At 38.8% G+C, this 21,507-nt stretch overlaps 1 protein-coding gene across 3 annotated transcripts in view; it reads left to right on the forward strand.

Moving 5' to 3' along the window:
- Nucleotides 1–299: 299 nt before the first annotated feature.
- The window catches only part of CNOT10 (CCR4-NOT transcription complex subunit 10), a 34,651-nt gene continuing 13,443 nt past the window's right edge, over nt 300–21,507 (forward strand). Inside the window, exons 1-13 of one of the 3 annotated variants that reach the window (XM_030511702.1) lie at nt 410–574; nt 1,905–1,958; nt 5,278–5,369; nt 8,152–8,313; nt 8,845–8,995; nt 10,020–10,165; nt 11,067–11,153; nt 11,859–11,942; nt 12,956–13,073; nt 14,689–14,838; nt 16,087–16,289; nt 20,492–20,613; nt 21,255–21,431. In XM_030511702.1, the coding sequence (XP_030367562.1) occupies nt 553–574; nt 1,905–1,958; nt 5,278–5,369; nt 8,152–8,313; nt 8,845–8,995; nt 10,020–10,165; nt 11,067–11,153; nt 11,859–11,942; nt 12,956–13,073; nt 14,689–14,838; nt 16,087–16,289; nt 20,492–20,613; nt 21,255–21,431 (1,568 nt within the window). In that variant the 5' untranslated portion in view covers nt 410–552. Of the gene's footprint in view, nt 575–924; nt 1,138–1,904; nt 1,959–5,277; nt 5,370–8,151; nt 8,314–8,844; nt 8,996–10,019; nt 10,166–11,066; nt 11,154–11,858; nt 11,943–12,955; nt 13,074–14,688; nt 14,839–16,086; nt 16,290–20,491; nt 20,614–21,254; nt 21,432–21,507 lie in introns of those variants that run through there. The other 2 variants (XM_030511711.1, XM_030511692.1) reach the window with 2 other exon arrangements.

Genomic DNA, 21,507 nt, shown 5'->3' on the forward strand with positions numbered 1-21,507 from the left:
CCCGGGTCACCGCCACCGACACCAGCTGCTCCGAAGGGGATCCCGGCACGTCCAACCGGGATACATTCTCGAACAAAATACGTTGGAGACAGCGGCCGACACTGTCCATCAACGCCGTGCGGTGGAAGCACCACAGAGCACGCACACAGAACCGACCGTCACCCTCCGCGCACTGAACCCCGTCCCGCCTCACCACAGCCGCCAACATGGCGCCCGCCACCCCCCCCCCCGCTCCCCGAGCGGGACGCGGCGCGCACGCGCCCCTCCGCGGGAAGCGCTGCGGCGTCCTGACGTCAGATGCGCGGTGCCCCGGCAACGGCCGTACGTCGCGCGGCCGCCGGGAACCCGGAAGCGGCGGGCGAATAGGAGCGAGCGGCGCAGGCAGCGGGGCGGGCCCGGCGCGCGGAGGGCGGCGGCGGCAAAGTAGTCCCGCGGGGGACAGCGGCGGATCGGCGGTGGTGCGGCCGGCGCTCGGCGCTGCGGTGCGCGGGGACGACTCTCGGCCCTGTCGGAGCTGCTCGGACCGCACGGCTGCACCGCGCGGCGGGGGAGATGGCGGCGGACAAGGCTGCGGGTGAGTGCGAGGGGAGCCGCCGCGGGCCGCCCTGCCCGCCGCGGGCCTGCGCCGCCTGGTGCGGAGGGATACGCTCCCGCGCGGGGGGCGGTGAGCGCCGGTGCGTCCCGGGCGGAAGGAGAAACGGCCGCTCGGCCTGCGCTGGGCTGTTTCCTTCCGCCGAAGAAGTAGTGCGGGGGTGGCTGGTACGAGGTGCCGACGAGCCCCGCCGCCCGTGGGCCTGTGTCATGCCGGGTCACCGGCTGGGCCGTGTGGGGACGGGGTCCTCCGTGCCCTCGGCCTGGAAGGGGTCGGTGGGGAGGGAGTATTGGTGGGGGTGGGTGTCTCCCAGAGCTGGGTAACTGCTGCAGGAGCCGAGCCTCCGGGTTAATGTGTTAAACTGGGGCATTCGGGAGGTGCTGGGGCGATGCGAATGCTTCGTGTTGCTACTTAATCTGTGGAGCTCACTCTGCTTCCCTCTGAGTTGACGCTTTGGTTTCAGGGGATGAGCAAGTCTGCCCTAAACTCAGGCCTGAAAAGACACCGTAGAGAGATCACCAGAATTAAAAAGAATAAATCATCTGGTAAATACCCCCAATAAATCTCAAGAACAGTTGCTGTGTAACTCGTTAGCATTGGTACTGCTCACCCATGTCCCATAAGACTGCCCTTCGTGCAGCAAGCCATCTTTGCAGGAAAAGTCGATTATTTAAACATACCTTAAGTGTTTTTTTCCTCTGGATGCTAATACTGAGATACTGAGGTTTGTACCTCCTCAGTATCTGGAAAAGCTTGTGGGAAAAACTAGTGTACTGCACTGACTGGTGCGTGCTAAACAATCCTGTGTTTATTTGTAAGCATCTCCTAAACTACAAGAGAAGGAAATTGGCAGTAAGTTTTTTTTATGTTTTGTTGTTGTCCTTAGAAGGAACTTTTCAGTTGTACTTTCTTAACAGAAAAGTATGTGCCCAAGTGAACCAAAGCTGCGATCTATGGCAAGACTTTCTACATACTGTACTTGTTCGTAGCAGTGAGTTACAAAGAACTTCCCACTGAGAAGTGTTTGCTTTTGTTATACAGCATTGAAGAAGTCTATTACATTTATACTAGTAGTGCAGTGCTTCATAGAGAAATGTAGTTTTGGTGCCAGAAACTATCATTATCTTATAAGGCTGAACACTCTGGCTGGTCTTCATACCCTTCAAAATGCTTTTGGAGCAAGAGTTATGAGATAGGTTCCTCCACTTCCAAGGAAGATATTATCCCCCTGCCTGTAGAGTTCAGAAATAAAAGTAATTCCAGAGCTGCTCTGGTATTGAACAGCACAGTTCATGTCAGATGTAATTTACAGGGCCTAGGAACAAGAGAGCTCAGGAACAGCAGTCCTTGGAGATACGGAGAACAGGTATGAGAAGGATAATCATTGCAGTCACTCTCTGGGTGTCTCTGGGTATGTGTATGTGGGAGATGTGGCTTCTTGTAGCTTGTATGATGTGGCAGCAAGATGATGAGCAGAGCAGTCTCCCTTTTCAGGTGGCAGTCTCATGCTTTTCCGTGTTCTCCTCTCATAGAGGTAGTTTTCCCAAAGTTCTGCTGTCCACCAGTAACTTCTCCAGTAGGGACGACTCCCTGCTTGTGCAAAGCAGACAAGCCTCTGTGACATAGTGTTTCTGCTGCTCTGCCCCAGGATTGCTAACTACGAAGATATTTTCCTGACTTGCTGCATTAACTTCAAACTCAGTGCAGCAGTTTCCTCCAGATCAAAATCTGGGCAGTTGATTCTTTTCCAGGTTACCCCTTTTGCCCCTCATCGCTTGCCTGACAAGTATTAGATTTAGAGTTGCTCTGTACTTGTGAAAGTTGGGCAAAATGAAGTGTTAAAGAGACAGGTCTGTGTGTAAACACAATTTACAGAGAAAAACCAAGTCCTGTCGTTTCTGAAGCAGAGAAAAAGTTTTGGAGGTTTTTTGCTTTGATTTTTTTCTCCAAGGAAAGACCTATGCTGTGAACCACGTCAGCTGGACTTTCATTTTATTCTTTCTTGATAAGCTTCCAGTGTTGCAAACCTGCTTTGTTTACTCAGTCATAGTAGCTGCAATTGATTGGATTACAGCCATAAAACTGACTTCATAGGAGAAGGGACAACTCTGGTTTTGCTTAAAGTAGTCCCCCTTTTTTTTTGCCTTTAGCATTCCAGCAGACTTAGAGACATAGTGAAATCTGTAGACCTGTCCTGATTTTTCCCTAGGAAATACATCAAGCACCGAACATTAAGTGGTGCTTTTATTACGCAACTTAGACAACAGTCTCTTGTCTTTCGTTTAAGACATTTTAGTTCAGGATTGAGACTTCCATAAGCCCATCTTCATTTGAGATGCTTGTTTTACCAACTTGCATACAATGGCAGTAATCAGTAATGCACTCTGTAGTCGATGGCACCACTCTGCTGGGTAAATCTGTATGCGAGGAACCTCTTGACCAGACTGAGTGTTATCAACTTCAGAGGTTTGAGAGTCTCAGCCTCTGCACTGTGTTTACTTTTACTAGCATAATCTGCAAGGCATGCTGAGCAAGTAAAGCAGATAACGTAACTGGTAGCATGAAAGCACGAGGGAAGATGTGTTTGCTTATTCACTGCTGTTCTAGAGATCCTTGGAGGGCAGGAACTTTCTGTTCAACTATACAACCCCAAGGTTTAGAGCAGGAATCCGGTTTATTCTGTATTTAGCTTGAAGGAGAGGTGCTCCTTGTTCCTTTTCTCTCTTGCTGCAGAAAACCTTGGTACATCAAACATTTTCTGAGCTTTTTTCTCTCCTGTCTTTCACTTTCAAGGAAAAGGCAGTGTCAATGGTGCTCGTCAATGCCTTATACACACTCAGATTTTATAGCATGTACATGCAGTTCTGTAGCCCCTTGAGGATCCATCCCTCCAGAGTACTGAAACTGCTGAATCCTGAGTCTTGTCTGCATCACAGTGGGTTACTTTGTGAGCTGCAGGTGTAAGATTGTTGCATTTTTAAAATCCCAACTTTGTTGGTGTCTTGAAGCAGGATGAAAGCCACAACCAAATATTTACAGTTCTTGCTCAAATGTGTTATTACATAGGGCCATAGAAGGGATGTCAGTATCTTCCCAGCAACAAGAACAAACTAGTAATAGATTACTAAATCTGTGTTATTCTTACTGAGGATGTTAATTGATGAATCTTCTGAGGTTTGGTGGCCCCTTACTGTTGTTTGTCTTATATTTGTAAATTTCATAGTCAGTAGCAGACAATGTATTGGTGATAACAGGGGAAAGATTTTGCAGCGGAGCTCATGGATAAGTGTTTTCGTTTGTTCAAAGTGAAAACAAGATTAGCAGAGTTTGCATTACATCTGTGAATTCTAGGGAAGAAAAAGAAGATATTGAATTTACAAAGCCTACCTAGCCAATTACGATAGCAAAAAGTAGGTTGGAGCAACGCTTCCTCTCTGAAATTCAAGAAATAATTTTCTGCAAAAGTGGTTTATAAAGTCCTTGTTGGCAAAATCATTAAATTGTGTTTGTATATTCTAGCATGTGAGTTCATGGTTCCAGAAATAAGCTGTCCAGTGCAGTGGTGTGGTGGTTTGGGTTGGGTTTTTTCCCTCCACTAGTTTGTGTTCAGTACAAGGAAGGGTTTAGTGTGGGAGGGTTTGCCTTCTTTGATATGGACTGTCTGTACTATGTTTTTTAATGCAGCTTTGCTGCATTAAATTCTGAATTACATGGTTCAGTAGGCTCCTTTCTGAAAAATATGCTCAATAGTGACTGAAAGGTAAAACACTAGGAATTCTATGTAAAAGAAATCGAAGACAATTAAACCCTTATTATATTGCAATATAAATGCTCAAAGGGGCCCCATCATTCATTGCTACACGCTGTTCTTGTCGTCTTAATCTGGAAAAGGATATAGTAGAACTGGAGAAGATTCTGGGAAAAAACGTGTGAGGAAGATGCAGAATAAACTGCGCCTGCTCATCTTGGAAGAGAAATGATTCAAAGAAAGATCTCTAAGATTGGAAGCGAGGTAGAAAAAGTGAATAGGCAGCATTTCCTCGTGTCTTGCAGTATAATCACTAGATAGCATTTGATGGAGTATATTGAAGAATACAAAAGTATAGAGAGATTGAAAAAATACATCAGGCCTGTCAGTGATTGTTAACAATGATGGTTTGATTGCAGCCTCTTATTTAGGGAGACTTATTCTTCCAAAGCAGGGAGCTGGGTGAAAGTTCTAGTGTTTGTTGGTTTATACCTTGTTCCCTAAAGCATCCCTTGCTTGCTGTTTAGGAAGCAACATGCAGGATGCATGGGGTTTCCACCTAACCCAGTGTGGTACTTTCTCATGTGTGCCTTCACTACTAGTTTTTATGCAAATAAAGACAATCCTGGTATATAGTTGCAGCTTTGAAGAGAAATCTAAAGTGTATGCATTGTCAGTTAAATTGCAGGACTTTGGTTATTGCTTGAGCACAGTAATTTAGCTAGGATTATTACACGTACATTTTGTGGAGAGGAATTCACTGGGAGTGTAGGATAATGAGATTTTTTTAGTGTAGTAAGGAGACAGGGCTGCAGTTATCTGGGAAGTTACTTGTACTGGCAGGAGGATCTTGAAAACTAGAAGAGGCAAAATTTTTAAGCTGAAGAGCTGTTATCACATTTGCAAACTTTCTTGTAACCTTCTGTCCACTTTACAGATCAAGGTACTGAGAAACATGAAGGAGCTGGTACTTCTGGGATTACCGATCAGGAAAAGGAATTGTCGAGCAGTGCATTGCAAGCTTTTCTGGTAAGACAAAGCCAAGCTCTGAGACTTCTGATTTACCACATAACTGCTAAATGGGCTTGTGTAATTATTCTTCCTGTTTTCTCAGCACACTTGCACATGTATTAATGGGATATTATATCAAAAGTAGCACTAGATGTGTTCTAAAGCCAACACGTGGGGTTTCTGCCTGCTGTCATGTGAGAAGTCTGAAGGGGATACATGAATGAAGTGCGCACGATTGCGCTTACTCTTGATTCTCAAAACTTAGTCACCTTAAAAACTTGAGTTAATTAGAAGAAGCAGGCTGCTGTGCTGTATCAGCGTTGGAAATGCATGATCTCTCTGAAGAACTAATTGCTTCAAGTTAAAAATGTTGTGTTGAAGGGTTTAAAGGAATTACATGTAGTTAAAACCCAGCAACCTAGCAAACCTTTTTCGTTTTAGTATCTTCCTGTATTCTTTCACAAAAATTGCTTATACTGTTCTGTCACATTACATTAAAACGTATTCTTCAACACATAACACCTGCAGGCAGTATTTACTACTTGTTTTGTGTTTCTTGGAAGATTTTTTTGTGTGTGTGAAAATTCAGCTACTGTATCTTTCAGTTTACTTCTTTCTTTGTATTGTCTCCTAATTTTATTTAGTGTAGCAAGTGGCAGGAAGTATAGTTGCTTTTCCTTTCAATTGTTGTGTCTCTATCTCCACAATGCCTTGCATGATTTGGTTTTGGATGTGTTGAATAGATTGGGCGTAGAATTTAAATACTGGTTTAGGAGGTTCCTGCTTGTATGTTTCACTCATTGCTTTTGTATTGCCTGGAATGTTGTTACGTGTAGTTGGTCCTTAATCTGACCACAGTTGATATATTGTTCACTGTTGTCTTCTTGAGTGCTTTCTAGCTCAATTACTCTTTCTCAATAACTTTTTGCTCATTGGCATTTGATCCTGAAAACCAAAGGCACATGAAAGGTTTGTCTGTTCTCCACCTTGCCCACAGATCTATGAGCCTAAAATACTTTTGATCTGTCAATGATTTCAGCAGATGAGGCTTCTAGGTTTTATACTTGTCCAGCGTATCTTGCTTATTTCATACTTTTTTCCTTGCTTTAAGAACTCCCTAAATTCATGGAGTTGGGAAGTAGTGGCAGATGTGAGCACAATTAATCTGCTGCCATATTTGCCAATTTTGCTTGCTATTGAGTTGCTTTAAATAGCTTTGTGTGCTGCCTTATTATATTGCACTTCCAATTTCAGTCTTGATAGAATTACTGTAAAATTCTATATTATATCGTAGATCTTGTCTGGTAGAGTCAAGTAAAGGACTGTTGGCTGAGGGAGAAATAAGCTGACTATCTAAGGGCTCAGGGTTTTTAGTTCAACCGTGGTTAGAAGCCCTGGTGCTGTGACCTGAAAGCTACTCCTGTTGAAGAGAAGCTCTGAGTGTGAACACATGAAGATGATCATCGAGAGATGAACTGTCTCAGTTAAAGAGCATGCCAGCAGTTGAGTTGCAAGTCCCTGTGTTTATGCACATGATCGCTAGGCAATCCATGCTGTTGATATTTAGAGTTGTGGAAATACTATGTGTCAATGTCCTACTACATCTCTCTGTAAATTGTATAACTGTGCTTTCACAGGAGACTGGAGGAACTGGGATGTTTCTTTTCAGAGTAGCTGCAGAATGGCAACTTTCTCGGGAAGAGCAGAAGCACCACAGAGCCTTTCTCTGTTGTAATGCTTCCCTTAATAGAGGAAGTTAGGCAGGAGCCCTGGAGAAGCTCCATGGAACAGCACTTAAAAGGAGGAGGAAGTGGAGAGTGGTCGTGGTACTCAAGAGCATAGTTTTTGATTGTGAAGCGTTGACAGAGATGGAAACGAATCTGCTTATCTGACTGACCAGATTGGAAGTAATCCTGGTACAGAAGAGGTGAAAGTGATAATTCCTGTATTGGAATTGAACAGTAGAGAGTGAAGGATCATTTAGGCTTAACTTAGTTGAAAGAGTCTGGAGTTCTCTTTCATTCCTCGATGCCACTAAATTCTTCCTGCACAAACACAGAATGACTAAAAGTGAAAGCAGAAAGAGGTGAGCCATTCTGAAGTCCTTGCTTATTCCTGAGGTCAAAGAAAGGGATGTCTTGATTAAGTCACACCTCAGAGGAGCATCATGGTTGGGTCCTAGTTTCTGTTTAGGCATGCCTAAACAGGTGATCGAGTGCTTCATTTGGCAGCTAAAACTTGTAAAAGTATTTAAACCTGTACTGGGAAAGTGACACCCTCTTTTTTTCCAACCTATGTTAAGCTGACTTCCACAGACTAAGTTATAACTCAGTCTCTCCAGATGAAGTGAAGAATTAACATAGAATGATGGGCTGGAACTTAAGTAAACAACTGCAGCCGCTCAGTGTACATGTGATGGGGAAAGATTATGGAAACTGAGGAGATAAAGAATCTTGAAACTCAAAATAGTATGATGAAGAGAAACCAGAATAACGCTTTTCATGGAAACATCTCTTAATGTTAGATAATAATCGACTACTGCATTTGGCCTTCCTCCACAAAATTCTTCTTGAAGTTCAGATATGACCTCAACTTTTAGACTTACTTCTCGTACATATTGATCTGCATAAATAATAAAGTATGTGTGTAGATGTTTGGTTTGCTCCACTTGCTGTTGATAGAGGAACTACTGCTTTGCTCTTTCAAGTTACAGAGGATATGTTCATTAAAACTTAGTAACCTGCTAGTTTAAACTTTGTGTCTTCTAAATGCATGTTTCTGGTATGTGTACAATTTCCAGGCTGGCAACTATGATGCTTGTTTACAACACCTAAATACCCTTCAAGACATAAACAAAGATGACTACAAAATAACTTTGAATACTGCTGTTGCAGAGTTCTGTAAAAGCAACCAGACTACAACAGACAATTTGAGACAAACCCTTAACCAGCTGAAGAACCAGGTAATGCAAGTGCATTGACGCGATACTTGATTTTGAGTACTATTAATGGTGGTGAGATCTTCCCGTGAGATAGGAATAAAACTTCTGCCCCTTGTCCCATAGATTTAATAAAGGAGTAAGAAAGTAATGTTACTTTTAAACCTCTGAGTTTGTTTAATCATTTAAGAACACTGTTTTTATAGTTACGTTTTTAGTTATTGTTGAAATTGATCTGAAGCTGAAATGTTTCAGAGTTTATAACCATAGAAACACCTGCTATGTTCTTTCAATAGACAGTTCCTTAACCTGAAATAGTTTGTGAAATAATTAAAAAAGTAAAAGCATTACTTAACTACTCAATTGATGGATTTCTATTTAATTGTAATTTTTTTCTGGATTTATGTGGAGCAACAATAAGGTGTCTTAGCTTATAACTCTTGCTGACCTAGCTTTAGACAGATTCATACCTTCGGATTGTTTTTTTAAAATATTTGACACTTAAAAATCATAGGTATTGAAAATTTAATGAAACAAGTGGGGTTTGTGTTTCAGGTTCACTCTGTTGTTGAAGAAATGGATGGTTTAGATGATGTTGAAAACAGTATGCTCTACTACAATCAAGCTGTTATTCTGTATCATCTGCGTCAGTATACTGAAGCTATATCAGTTGGGGAGAAGCTGTACCAGTTCATAGAGCCTTTCGGTACGTGCACAGAAAGAAGAGTTTTGTTCATGCAGTAAGTACAGAAAGATCATTCAGTCTTTCTCACTATCAGACAAGTGATTTGTAATTTGCCTGGTGTGGTTCTAAAAAAGGTAGGTAGGCTTTGGAATGAAGTATATGTTTTACTTATATCAAGGACAACAATTGAACTTGGGGGGAAGGTACTTCAAGGACATTTAGCAGACAAATATAATGAAACTGAAATGGATTTTTGACATCTTTAAAAGGTATTTATGTAAATTATATGTACAAGCTAATTAAATGATTTAAAATCTAGTATTTTGAGTCGTCATGCAACTTTATGGGTAGGTGTGTATTTGTCAGGCACTCACATTTTTAAATACCTGCATTAGGTCATACATGATTGTATGTGCTCACATCTGAATATAAAGTCTCTAGCTTTTATGAGCTCTGGCACCCTGTGTAGTGGAATTGCCATACTTGTATTTAAATAACTTCAAAATCCTTGTTGAATTTTAGAGGTGACAAGGCTGAAGGAAATATGTGTCTCAATAAATTACATAAATGCTACTGTATTTCTCCTTCAATTCCTCCTACTAATTTTCAGTATGTCTACTTGGTACTTATCCTGTGAAGCTAGCCAAGCAGAGATATGTTTGTACAGAATCCTTTGACGTTCTATGGGATTCTATGTATGCATTTAGCTCCATCTGTCTATTTAGATTCTGAATCCTTTGTGTTGAGCTGCTTAGACCAATTCTCAAAATTTAGAAATATGAAATACCTGTTAATCTGTCTTTAGTTTATGCTTTCATGGTGATGCCATGTAAATTAATTACTTTTTTTCACTATATATACTTACCTACATTGTGTAGATGTCTGCATGGGTGGTTTTGGTGTTTTTTCTTTCCTTATGTAATACATTGATTTTTCTCATAATGTTGCATACATGCACTTTATAGTCAGGTTTTTTTCTTTGGTTGTGTTTGGAAGGATTGGTATTAGAGCTGTAAAATCATTTTTGCTTCTTTGCTTTATACAGAAGAGAAGTTTGCCCAGGCTGTCTGCTTCTTGCTTGTAGACCTATACCTTCTAACTTACCAAGCTGAGAAAGCCTTGCATCTGCTTGCTGTTCTGGAAAAAATGATTTCACAGGGCAACAATAACAGCAAGAATGGAAAAAATGAGGTGAGCTTAAAATAATATGAGTGCCACTAAGTCTTTACCAGGAGTATGCTTTAACAAAACCCAAAAATACTCTTTTAAAATACTTCTGAATTATAAAACTGTGTTAGATTGCCTGTAACTTCAGACAACAACTTGTACATGTTAGTAACTGAGTTAGTTTTATACAGCAGCTGTTTATTCCCTCTGTTTCACCCTTTTCTCCTACTCCCAGGGAGTTAAGAAGCATTTTAAGTCAGAGACTTGCATTGGAAAGACTGTGGTCTTCAAGGTCAAATAGACATAGTTTTCCTTATTTGTCTTGGATTATGTCCATATAAGACCTTAAATTTGAAAGGGAAATTAGTATCAGAGAGGAATTGCAATTCTATGCTAAAGTATGAGAAAGCAAGCATCTTCTTTACATAAGTATCTGAAAGCATGAGGCATACTTTCAAATGAAATCTTTTGTATGTGTCTTCCAAAAAAATCAGTGGAAGGAGCAGTGGCTTGGAAGTGATAAGAGGACACTTCACTCTTTTCCCATTGATGGATTGTCACATTTAAGATAAAACATTTTATCTTTAAGTATATAGTAATTCTATTGATGAAAATATTAAAGAGAGGCTCTAGAATGTGCATATCATCCTTCTGGGTAAGAGAATTCTTAAAATCTCTCAACTGCAGAGCAACGTAGCATAACACTGATGTTAATATAGAATTCTGCTCTTCATAGGCTGGTGTGGCTGTTCATGGGTTTTGATTGTTAAGCTCAAGTTACAGCATTTGGTGGGATGTGTATTTTTTGACTATTAATTACTTTTGCTCATGTGAAATTGATAAAAATCACTTATGAAAGAATCTGTAAACTGAATTTTAAAAGGTGACTAATAGTAACACTTCCCTTTTTCTGTCTGACACTCAGTCAGGTAATAATACAAATAAAGATTCCTCAAATCAAAAACCTGAAAGCGGAGCTTTAGTAGAAGTTGCTAAATCTAAGATACATCAGGTAAGTGTCTGCATATTACTTATATAAGTACATTAGTTCAAGTTTTTATTAAAACCGAGTGCCGTCTGGTTCAGCATGAATTGTGATATTCTGTCTTTCCTTGAATTTCATGTGGTAAACCAGAAGATTTAATTTATCTAACTCTTCATTTCTGTAACAGTCATGTACAGAAAAAACCTAACACCAAAAAAGCCCCCACTATTTCAGTCCTCACAGTTTGTTATCGTTTTTTTAAACTACATTTAGCTGCACTGACCTCATATCTGTCAGACCTCTAACAGTCTAAATCTGCTGGGTCTTTATTTCACTGCACTGTTCTGTGGAAAAATACGAAGAATCAAAATGCTTCTCTGTCAGCATTCACTAATTGGTGTATTCAGTTTAGTAGGTAAATGTCTGGGATTAAGAAGTTAGGTTATTTTAATTAGTTTGTCATTTGAAGTGCTAACATCCATGTTTGAATAGAGATTAGCTGTTGACCATTGAACAGAATGTGCATCTGCTTACTGTAAATGCAAAACCTATACATTTGTTGTTGAAAGTCTGAACAGAATTTCTTTTTAGGAAGGCTTTTGGAACAGCTTTTTGCTACCTATTTTTAAGATGTAGATGAAATATTCTGTAATATATCTTCTCGAAGTGGTTCATCTTGCAAACCTGCACAAGTTCTTGGTTTTGTATGTAACAAATTTAATTGTTTAACAGTATAAGGTGAGAGCCTATATCCAGATGAAGTCACTAAAAGCATGCAAAAGGGAGATCAAGTCTGTTATGAATACAGCTGGGAATGTAAGTATTCTTAAGGCTGTTGTTTTTCTAATCTAGATCTGTTCTCTATCTTAAAATTTAATTTTCTAACCTTCTTTACAAAGAAAGGTCTTACTGAAGATGTGTGTTTGAAATAATGCTTTATGCAGTCAGTTGGGTTTGTAATCTCTTTTCTGCAAGTGTAATTAATGTAGGCTTTTCTTACTTGCACTGTTTTCAGTTGCTCAGAAAAATGCGTTTTATTGTTAATGATCCCAAAATAACAGTGAAACACTATATAATGAACAGGTTCATTTTGCTTTATAACTGAAACAGTGCAAAATAAGTTTTAGTTTACTATAAATGTTATGGGTGTTACAAATGTCTGATGTCAGTGATGGTATAAATCAGTTTATAAAAGATTAATACTGGGATATGCATTTTTGGGGGTTTTTCTTTTTGTTGAAAGTTTTTTGAGGCTTACCTCTTGCTAGAAAGCAGTTTCTTTTTTTACATAGGAGTTCTCAACTCAGAATTACGTCCACCATCCCAGATAAATTCTACATTAACTGAGGAGCAGGGAATGGGAGGAGAGCACTTCCCTTTTGTTGCCAGCCTCAACAGCTACTAGTTTGACAGAAATCCTTCTGGATCATGAGGTCTCTGTTGGCAGACCAGGAAGATCACAGCCCAGGAGGAAGTTGTTGAACTCCACAGGGAGGGAACTCTGGGGAAGAGTGTACTAGAAGACAGGTTGGAGAAAGATGCTCCTAAATAAAAAGGAGATCCTCTGCACTTAGCCATTGCCATGACAGAGTTCTCTAGAATAATGCTGGGTTTTAGAGCAGTAACAGTGTATGAATAATTTTGTAGTTCAGAGGAGATGAGTGTTAATCATGTGCTCAATAAAGAAATGCTGCTTCTTGAAAGTATTAAGGCCTAAGTCCATTTATTTTTAAAATGGCAGTAAAGGCAAGCTGTTTGTGGAGTGATCTAACACTAGCAGTAAAAATCATAAACCAAGAGGTAATTAACTATTGTTTTCTCCTTCACAGTCAGCTCCTTCTCTCTTTCTTAAGAGCAATTTTGAATATTTGAGGGGCAATTATCGTAAAGCAGTCAAACTTTTAAACAGTGCAAACATTGCTGAACATCCGGGCTTCATGAAAACAGGTAAAATAGAAATCCTTCATACTGCAAGTACTTAAATGTGTAGTATAATAGGAGTACTCATTGATATTAATATAAAGCATATTAATGATTACTTAAGAGTTTAGGCCCTGAATATCATGGATTTATATGCTAGATATGTTTTGATCTTTCTTGTTGTGCTCCTCCACGTAACACTGCTTTGTTTTTCACTGGATGTTCTTCTAGACAATGAAGCAGTTGTCTGTGAAAATGGATTTGTGAATGCGTAAATGTAACATTTGCAAGGCTCAACTGTGTGTCTAAAATAAGACATGAAATAAGTGGCAATGTACTAGATCTAGAAATGAGATTGCAGATTGTACTCAGAGAGGAGACTATAGCAGTTATAATGATGATTGTGGGGAAAATGCAAATGTTTCATGAAGTGTTTGACTTCTATTGTATGCCATTTTAAGTTACGTTTGTATCTAGAAGTATATATGTGTAGACGTACAAAAATATAGCAGCATATCAATGTGTATAATATTTAGATACAGAAGTTATTTATATACTATAAATATATCTTCTGTGTTCACATACTCACTATATATGGTATTTTTAAAATATATTTGAGATTTTAATCGATTGTTTAAAACATCAGTTGAAAAATGCATCGAGAAAGCTGTGTCTGGTGTCAGGAGAGAGTTAGGATTTCAAAAAACACCTGTACTGTAAAACTACTGGATTTCTGAGTAATTTTTTTTAATTCTGTATTTACAGATAACTTTAATAGAAAACATTCAAAATATTTCCATAATGCCTGTTCTGGCATATTTTGACACTTCTTTTAGAATTTACTGTAACTTATCTTTCTGCCAATTTTTATGCTTAAAGTTCTCTTTATAACTTAAAATTTTGTGGAAAGTTTTATTTTCATACACCTATTTTGTACAGTAGAATGTTCACTTAATAGTCTTTCTAGGTTATGATTAAAACACTTGTTTTAATGGTTAATGGTCTGTTTTCTGGTGGTTTGGATTTGTAAGGTGGGGTTTTGTGGGTTTTTTTCCAATCAATGGTAACCCTGTAAAGCTTCAGTTACCAGCAGATAGGTCAAAAGTTTAATTTTCTGTCCTTTATAATTCAGAAGGAACTTCCTACAGTGTTACCTAAACACGATATATTTAGGAAGGAGAGTGCATTTCCTGTTTGTTTTAAGTTGACATATTTGTTTTATAAAACTTAGGCAGGTAACATCACGTGAGAATTTCCTTTTCACAAGAGCCATCTGTTAGAAAACTTGAAGTGCTTGCACGCTAAGCTGTACGAAAACCTCCAGGTGAACTTACTGTAGCTTGCAATCTGTCAACTTGGCTTTATACCTGGCTCTCCTAGAACGCGGTGCTCAATAGCTGGAAATCTGGCTGCTTCACATTTCAGGTCAACTGTGTACTAGAACTAGAATGGTATACAGCAATGTAGGTTATTAAAGTGCTTGCAAGGCAGAGACATACCTGCATAATCCATGAACATCTCACTGAAGAACATGTTTAATAGACTAACATAGTATGCTGACCTATTAGAGAGTGGTAGGAGCATTTTATGGGCTCAGTGGTACTTTTCAGTTTACAAAAATGGTCTTTTGTTGTTCTCTCAGGTGAATGCTTAAGGTGTATGTTCTGGAACAATCTTGGCTGCATCCACTTTGCAATGGGAAAGCACAATTTAGGAATTTTTTACTTTAAAAAAGCCTTGCAAGAAAATGATAATGCATGTGCACAGCTAGGAACGGGCAGCTCAGATCCAGGTAAGGCTTTTAAGAGATGAAAACAGATGGTGGGAGAGGGGTGGGTGAATCAAGAAAACAGACTACAGGAGTTTTTAGTAATTACCAGCAGAATTCTTGTTTCATCTGTTTGCAGAGGAACAGGTTAAGGAGGGTGAGAATTTTGATTGTAACTTGACTTCAGAGTACAGTTGCTGCTGCCAGAAATAGATGATGATGAAACATGTTCTTTTTTTTCTGTTTTCTTTGATGTGTCATGGGTCTGGGACAATTACTTCTCCCTTATTTATAGGCTTTGACCGTCAGTCAGGGAGATGTGACAAAATAAAGTTCCTGTGACCTATTATGCATCATTAAAGACATTATTTATAGTCCTGCTGACAATAGGTAAATCGTCAGGACTTGAAGAATTTTTAGTTGTGTTTTTTTTTAACTTGGAAGACACAAAAACTGTGGAGTGCAGTACTGTTAAATTAGCACTTGGAAGATGGAGTATTTCTCAGAACTTTTTTCTGAACAATTCCCAGACTTGTATAAGAAGTGTTCATCTATTGTTTAGTTTTATGGTTAGTTTTATCCCTCTACTTCATTCTAAGTATACAAAAGACAAGAAAATATAAATGATAATGATATTTTTGTGCTTTGATTAATAATACCTAAGGTTTTTTTTTCCTCTTCCAAGTAAATGATTTCATGATGAAGTGATATTTTTTTCATCTCTTGTTTTCTTTGAAATCTAGTTACTATCACAAATTTTATTGCTTTTCCTATTCCTCCCCTGGCCCTTTACCTAAGTGCAGTCTTAGGTAGCAGTGTGAAGACAGAAAATGTTTTATGCTTTGTTACGACAAAGAGGTTTTCTTCTGGAATTTATATGAGTAACAACAATGTGTATTCTCACAAATCTGGGAATCAGTATTTTTATATGACATTTAGCTTGAGTGGTTGGCATTTAATGAACTTCAACCTTTATTAAGAATACAGAATAAGAACATTGAGCAACCTGGTCTAGTGGAAGGTGTCCCTGTCCACGGCAGGGGATTGGAACTAGGTGATCTTAAAGTGCCCTTCCAAGCAAAACCATTCTGTGATTCTAATACAATTAATTTATCTTTGATATGGAAGGAATACACAGAGGGAGGCTAGTGGATTTTTGTGATGAAAAGGGTTTGGTTTGGGGTGTTTCCCACAGCTTCCCTCCTCCTCCCAGTGTTATGTTTTCTGCTCTCCTGAGCTGCACATCCAGTATAATGTAATCCTTTTCTGCAGGTAAAAAATTTTCAGGGAGACCCATGTGTACACTACTGACTAACAAACGGTATGAGTTGCTCTACAATTGTGGAATTCAGCTCTTGCATATTGGGAGGCCCTTAGCTGCCTTTGAATGCCTGATTGAGGCAGTCCAGGTTTATCACTCAAACCCTCGTCTTTGGCTGAGAATAGCAGAATGCTGCATTGCTGCCAATAAAGGGGTAAGTAGATTTGCAGATTCCTTATTTTGATTGTAGTTATGAGAGACGTGATCACAGAAAGAAAGAAAGAATACCTTGAGTTGAACCATGCATTTTAAAGGCCTAATGTTGCAACACCTGTGTGTAAACCCAGATTATTTTTGTGTATATGTGTGCATTTGCATGTTTAATCTGAAGCTGCAATAGGTGGAGGAAAACCATCATAGGAACAGTGTCTTGAGACCCAGTGTTCAATTAACTTTTCTAAGATCAGAAGAATTTGAGTAGGCTATTTGAAAGATGGGCCAGAGATCAAACAAAAGCACGTAAGTGCCTGTTAGAGCTGCTCTTCTATAAAGTTACAAGTTTTTTGCTGGAGAGACTGGTTAAGAATGATTTTGTTTTGGTAATTTACTATCACACCCCTTTTACATTCCAACTCATAATCTGAATGGGTAATCCTGAACTGGTTTGCAGCACATTAGATTTCTCCAAGTCATCTGATGGTTTGCCTTCCTTGAGCAAAACTTCTAAAATAATTTTAGAAATAAAGATATTATTTGGAAAAAAAACCCTTGTATTATTCTCTAATGAGGCATCACTTTTATAACAGGAAACAATATGTTCTTACTGCAGTGAATGCTCTCTACTTAAAATGCAGATACTAACATTATTAGTTTGATTTAGTATTTATGGATATTTTATGATGCCTTAGTTTTTCGCACTAATTTCAAATTAGTTGCAAAATCTTGGGGTTTATGTAAGACATTTATATGGTAAGATATAATATATGATACATATTTTTAATATACACCATATATGATTTTACATGGGGTTTATGTAAAATAATAAACCCCATGCAAAATCACATATGGTGCATATTAAAAACAACAAAAATCCAGCCCCACAAGTAATTCTGTCTTTTTTTTTGTGTGTGAATATAAGAATTGAACTTGCTCAAGATCTTTTCTCTGTACTAATTTCTGTACTTCAAGGATTTCTGTTCCTGGATGGCAGATATAACAAGGTGAGATTGGAGTCAGTGACCATTCGTAGTATCCAAGGAAGGAGAAATTGTTGTGGCTGCTCTTGGAGGTTTGATACTCACTTCAAAGCTTGATGCACAGGAACAACTTTCATAAAACTTTTTTTGCTGATACTTTGAAGTGGAAGGGTTGTTTTGAGGTGGAAGGGTTGTTTTTCTTCTTTTTAAAAAATGTTTCACTGAAACATCTTGGGGTTTTATGTTTAGACTCTAGGAATTGCATTTGCCGCATCTGAAATGATGAGGTTCTAGCTTAAATTTTAGCCAGAGTAGTAAGAGAAAACATACATCTATCTGGTAGAGAGTGTTTGTCTCTAAGGCTAGATGCTACAGTGTAAAAGGTATGACTGAAAGTATGTTGCTACTGTTTTAACAGGCAGTAAGATTAGGGGTTTTTTTGTGTTTTAATGAATATGGTTATTGGATCAGATTGATGAATAATCTTGTTTAAAAAAAAAGAAAACAGCATTATGTTTAGAACTTTATTGGAAGATGCAAAGACACTTGTAGAGGACAGGTATTTGGTTAAAGAGAACCTTCCTTCCTAGGATGTTCTTAATTATTTACAGGTTTTTTTGATGTACAAGTGATATAAGCTCCTTAAACTTCTCCTTTTTCTTTAATTCTATCTACTGTAAATCTCCTATGAGGTACAGTAGACAGAATTAATTCACATGAAATCTTTGCTGGTGATGTTTCCTTCTCTTCATGCAGCCAAAACTCATTTAAAGTTCATTATTTTCTCACTCAGTTACCACTAGAGTTTGAGGGTGAGACTGTAGTGTGGCTAGCCCAAAACTGGCATAGGCTGAGGAAGCAGAGATGAACCTTCTCCATCCCAAAGCAGTCATGAAGCAGCTGCTGGGGAACTGAATCCCTAGCTGCCAGGGCTTGTCATTCCTCTGCTGGCAAAGTTTGTGGAAACCTGCTGACAGCAGATGTATTGCATGTCCTCTGGGGCATCTTGGTTTCAACCTGCTGATCCATGTCCTTTTAGGATCATAGAATCATAGAGTAGTTAGGGTTGGAAAGGACCTTAAGATCATCTATTTCCAGCCCCCAACGGGATAAGCCCATTCATTAAAATTTAGAGGGATGGGGACAGGATTGTTCATTCTTAGGACAGGAAAATGCACCAAAATAGTACATATGTTAAATTAAAGAGGTACTTGATTCCCTGTGAAACTGTCATTCACCTCTCGTGTGTGTGGGTGTGATGATATAATCTGTAATTGCATGATCCCATGCAGTTATTTCCACACTATGCCCATTTCGCTCCGTGCACAGGGTGTGTGGGATTAATTGAACAAATGGTTATATTAACTCTATTTCCCCCCAGCTGAATTCTCTCTTCCCTCTCTGGGTGGCCCGCCTTACTTACTGCACACTACCCAAATCCTTCCAAATGCAAAATTCATAACTTTTGCCTTGAGAATTTCAGTGGTGCTCATTACTTTGGTATCTCTATTTCAGAAAATTTAAGGAAGCTATTCACAGCTTCCTTATAGGAGAGGTTTGCTTATATCCCCATTTCACAGACACAGCATTGAAGTTTCAAGTGTTGGGTCAGAACTGAGCTGATTTTGGTTGTGTAGGTGCTAGCTGTTGTCAGGTAGTTCTGCATGCTTAGTTTCATAAAGCACAGCGAATGTAGGAAGAACATCTTTCCTCATACTCATTCTGCAATTTTCTGCGTCTTTCCTACTGGTTACAAGTCACACAGAGAAAAGGAGACACAGCCGATCATCTCTAGTGGAAAGCTGGGTATGGGAGACTGGATTAGCAAAGATTTTGTGGCAGAAATCAAAGCTAGGAAGGACAATGTTTAGCAGTGTGGTAAAGGGAAATACAGACCATTATGGGGCATTTCTTTGTTTACTGCAGACTAGCCAAAGAAGTAGGTGATGCCAGGCTCCTGAAGCCTAGCTTTCTCCCTGCTACCGTTGTGATGTTGTGGTGTACCAGACAGCTTGAATTCATGTCACTAAATTAGCTTGCTGCTTCCTAAATTTGTAATCTTACAAGAAAAAAAATAAACTTTTGTTAATGTTAATGTTTCTGTTAATGTTTTGTTAATGTTAATGTTTTTTGTTTTGTTAACGTTAATGGAAGCTGTTAAAGGCAAAGGAAAATGTCTTTCATTTATAAGATAGTTTTGCAACATGACAAAAATCAACAGTGTGTTTAATTTAACCTTGTAAGTCAATTTGCAATAATCCTTGATATCTAAGTATGGATTCATAATTATACTCTGGATACCATACAGAAAAGAAATTTCACTGAAGCTGATCTTCACCTGCTTTAGTATTTTAGTTTATAAAGTATAGATGGAAGATGATTCCCTTTCTGCATTTTTCAACACCTTTTCTAAAATGTGCTTCGTATCCAAACACATTGTATGTATCTTTTTATTTGACAGTAAATGCCATCATGGTGTCACTATTCTTCACAATAGATTCTGATAAATTTTCTGAAAAGCGATAGCTATTTAAAATACGGTTTTTCCTTACAACTGTGACTCTTCATCACTACCTTTACTTACCAACAAAGTTGTTAAGATGGCTCATAGTAAAACAAGCAAACCTCAGTAAATGTGGTGTAGAGAGCCTTGAGTCTTGAGACTGACAATTAGAGTGATTTGAAGTTCGTCTTAAATGTCTGCATGCTCAGAAATCTGTTAAACAAGTTAATTTAATGTAACTTTGCATATGTTGTGGTTCAGCTTCATGCTTCCCATGGAACGGTTGAGAAAGCTTTTTCAGAGGGTGTTTTGAATGTTGTGTAAGCAGTGAGAGAAGTTGGCAAGTGTTACAGTGCCAATTCTGAATATTATTTGTCAGATCATGATTTCTTTTTTGATATCCCAGCAGTTCTTTTAATACGACTTGGTTCATTGCTCTTTTGCTTTCAAAACAGAGCAGAAACTAGGTCAGTAGGCTATCAGACAAGCTGTCAGAACTAATCAGGGTTACGCTGTGTGCAGTAAAATCCCTCTGCAACACAGACAATAGAAGGTGCCTGATCCTTCATGGTACTTAAGATTTCAAACTGTACCCATATAAACTACTAATTCTTACATTTTAGCAGCTTCAAACTTGTCTTCCAGCTTTCGCTCATTTTGTCAACTTTTCATTCAACAGCCTTGATGTTTTAGTCCCTTTTGTTTTTTTCCTTTTAGACATCAGAACAAGAGACTAAAGGTCTTCCAAGCAAAAAGGGAATTGTGCAATCTATAGTAGGTCAAGGCTACCACCGTAAGATAGTCCTAGCATCCCAGTCAATACAGAATGTTGTTTATAAGTAAGTATGATTTCAGTGGGCTATTTATTTTGTTATCATAGCCTTGTTAAGGATACCTATCTGTTTATCAGGGGTTTTCAAAACTGTCATGGAATAACTGTTCATTTTGTAATTATTAATATAGTGAAGAGAGAGGCATGCTAAAATGTTTGAGGAGTCCTACTTAAACATGTGCATGCCTCCTCTATGGTGGCCAGCAGAGGGCCTTACTGTTTATCCGTTGTAACTAACTGGGATTAAAGCTTAAAACTGATTTATCTGAAATTCATATTTCTAGTTAGCTAAATTTTTCCTCTTTTTCTCACTAAAAAGTACATCTTTTTAGTAATGCACTTTTCTAAAGTGCAGCAAGAATCTAGTTGCTCTGCCATAAAACTTCAGGAAGTGAAGAAAACCAAGAGAACTTCTTGTAATTTATGTGGTTGAATCTGCTCACTCTATTTGGGCATCATGGTATACTTTTGATAAATAAGAATAGCAAGATACATACACCTTCATAAATTAAATTCGTTATGTTAAAACATGATTTAACTTTTTTTAGGATAAAGTTTTCTCTGCATTCAGGTCTTTCTGGAGCTCTGCTTTTATTGTTCAGTTTAGTAGGATTGCTAGTTGCTGGCTAACCTCTGTGTCTCTTAAAGCGATGGGCAGTCCTCAGCAATACCTGTAGCCAGTATGGAATTTGCAGCGATCTGTCTAAGAAATGCCTTGCTGCTACTCCCAGAAGATCAGCAGGAGCCAAAGCAAGAAAATGGATCTAAAACTAGTAATCAGCTGGGGGGAAATACAGAAAACAGTGAAAGCAGTGAAGCATGCAGGTAAATAGAATCGCTTATAAACTTTTCTTTTTGTCTCTGGGCTGACAGTCTGTGTCTGCTACCTTTCCGGGTGGCT

Source organism: Strigops habroptila, chromosome 1 (assembly GCF_004027225.2).
Source record: "Strigops habroptila isolate Jane chromosome 1, bStrHab1.2.pri, whole genome shotgun sequence".
Lineage (NCBI taxonomy): Eukaryota > Metazoa > Chordata > Aves > Psittaciformes > Psittacidae > Strigops > Strigops habroptila.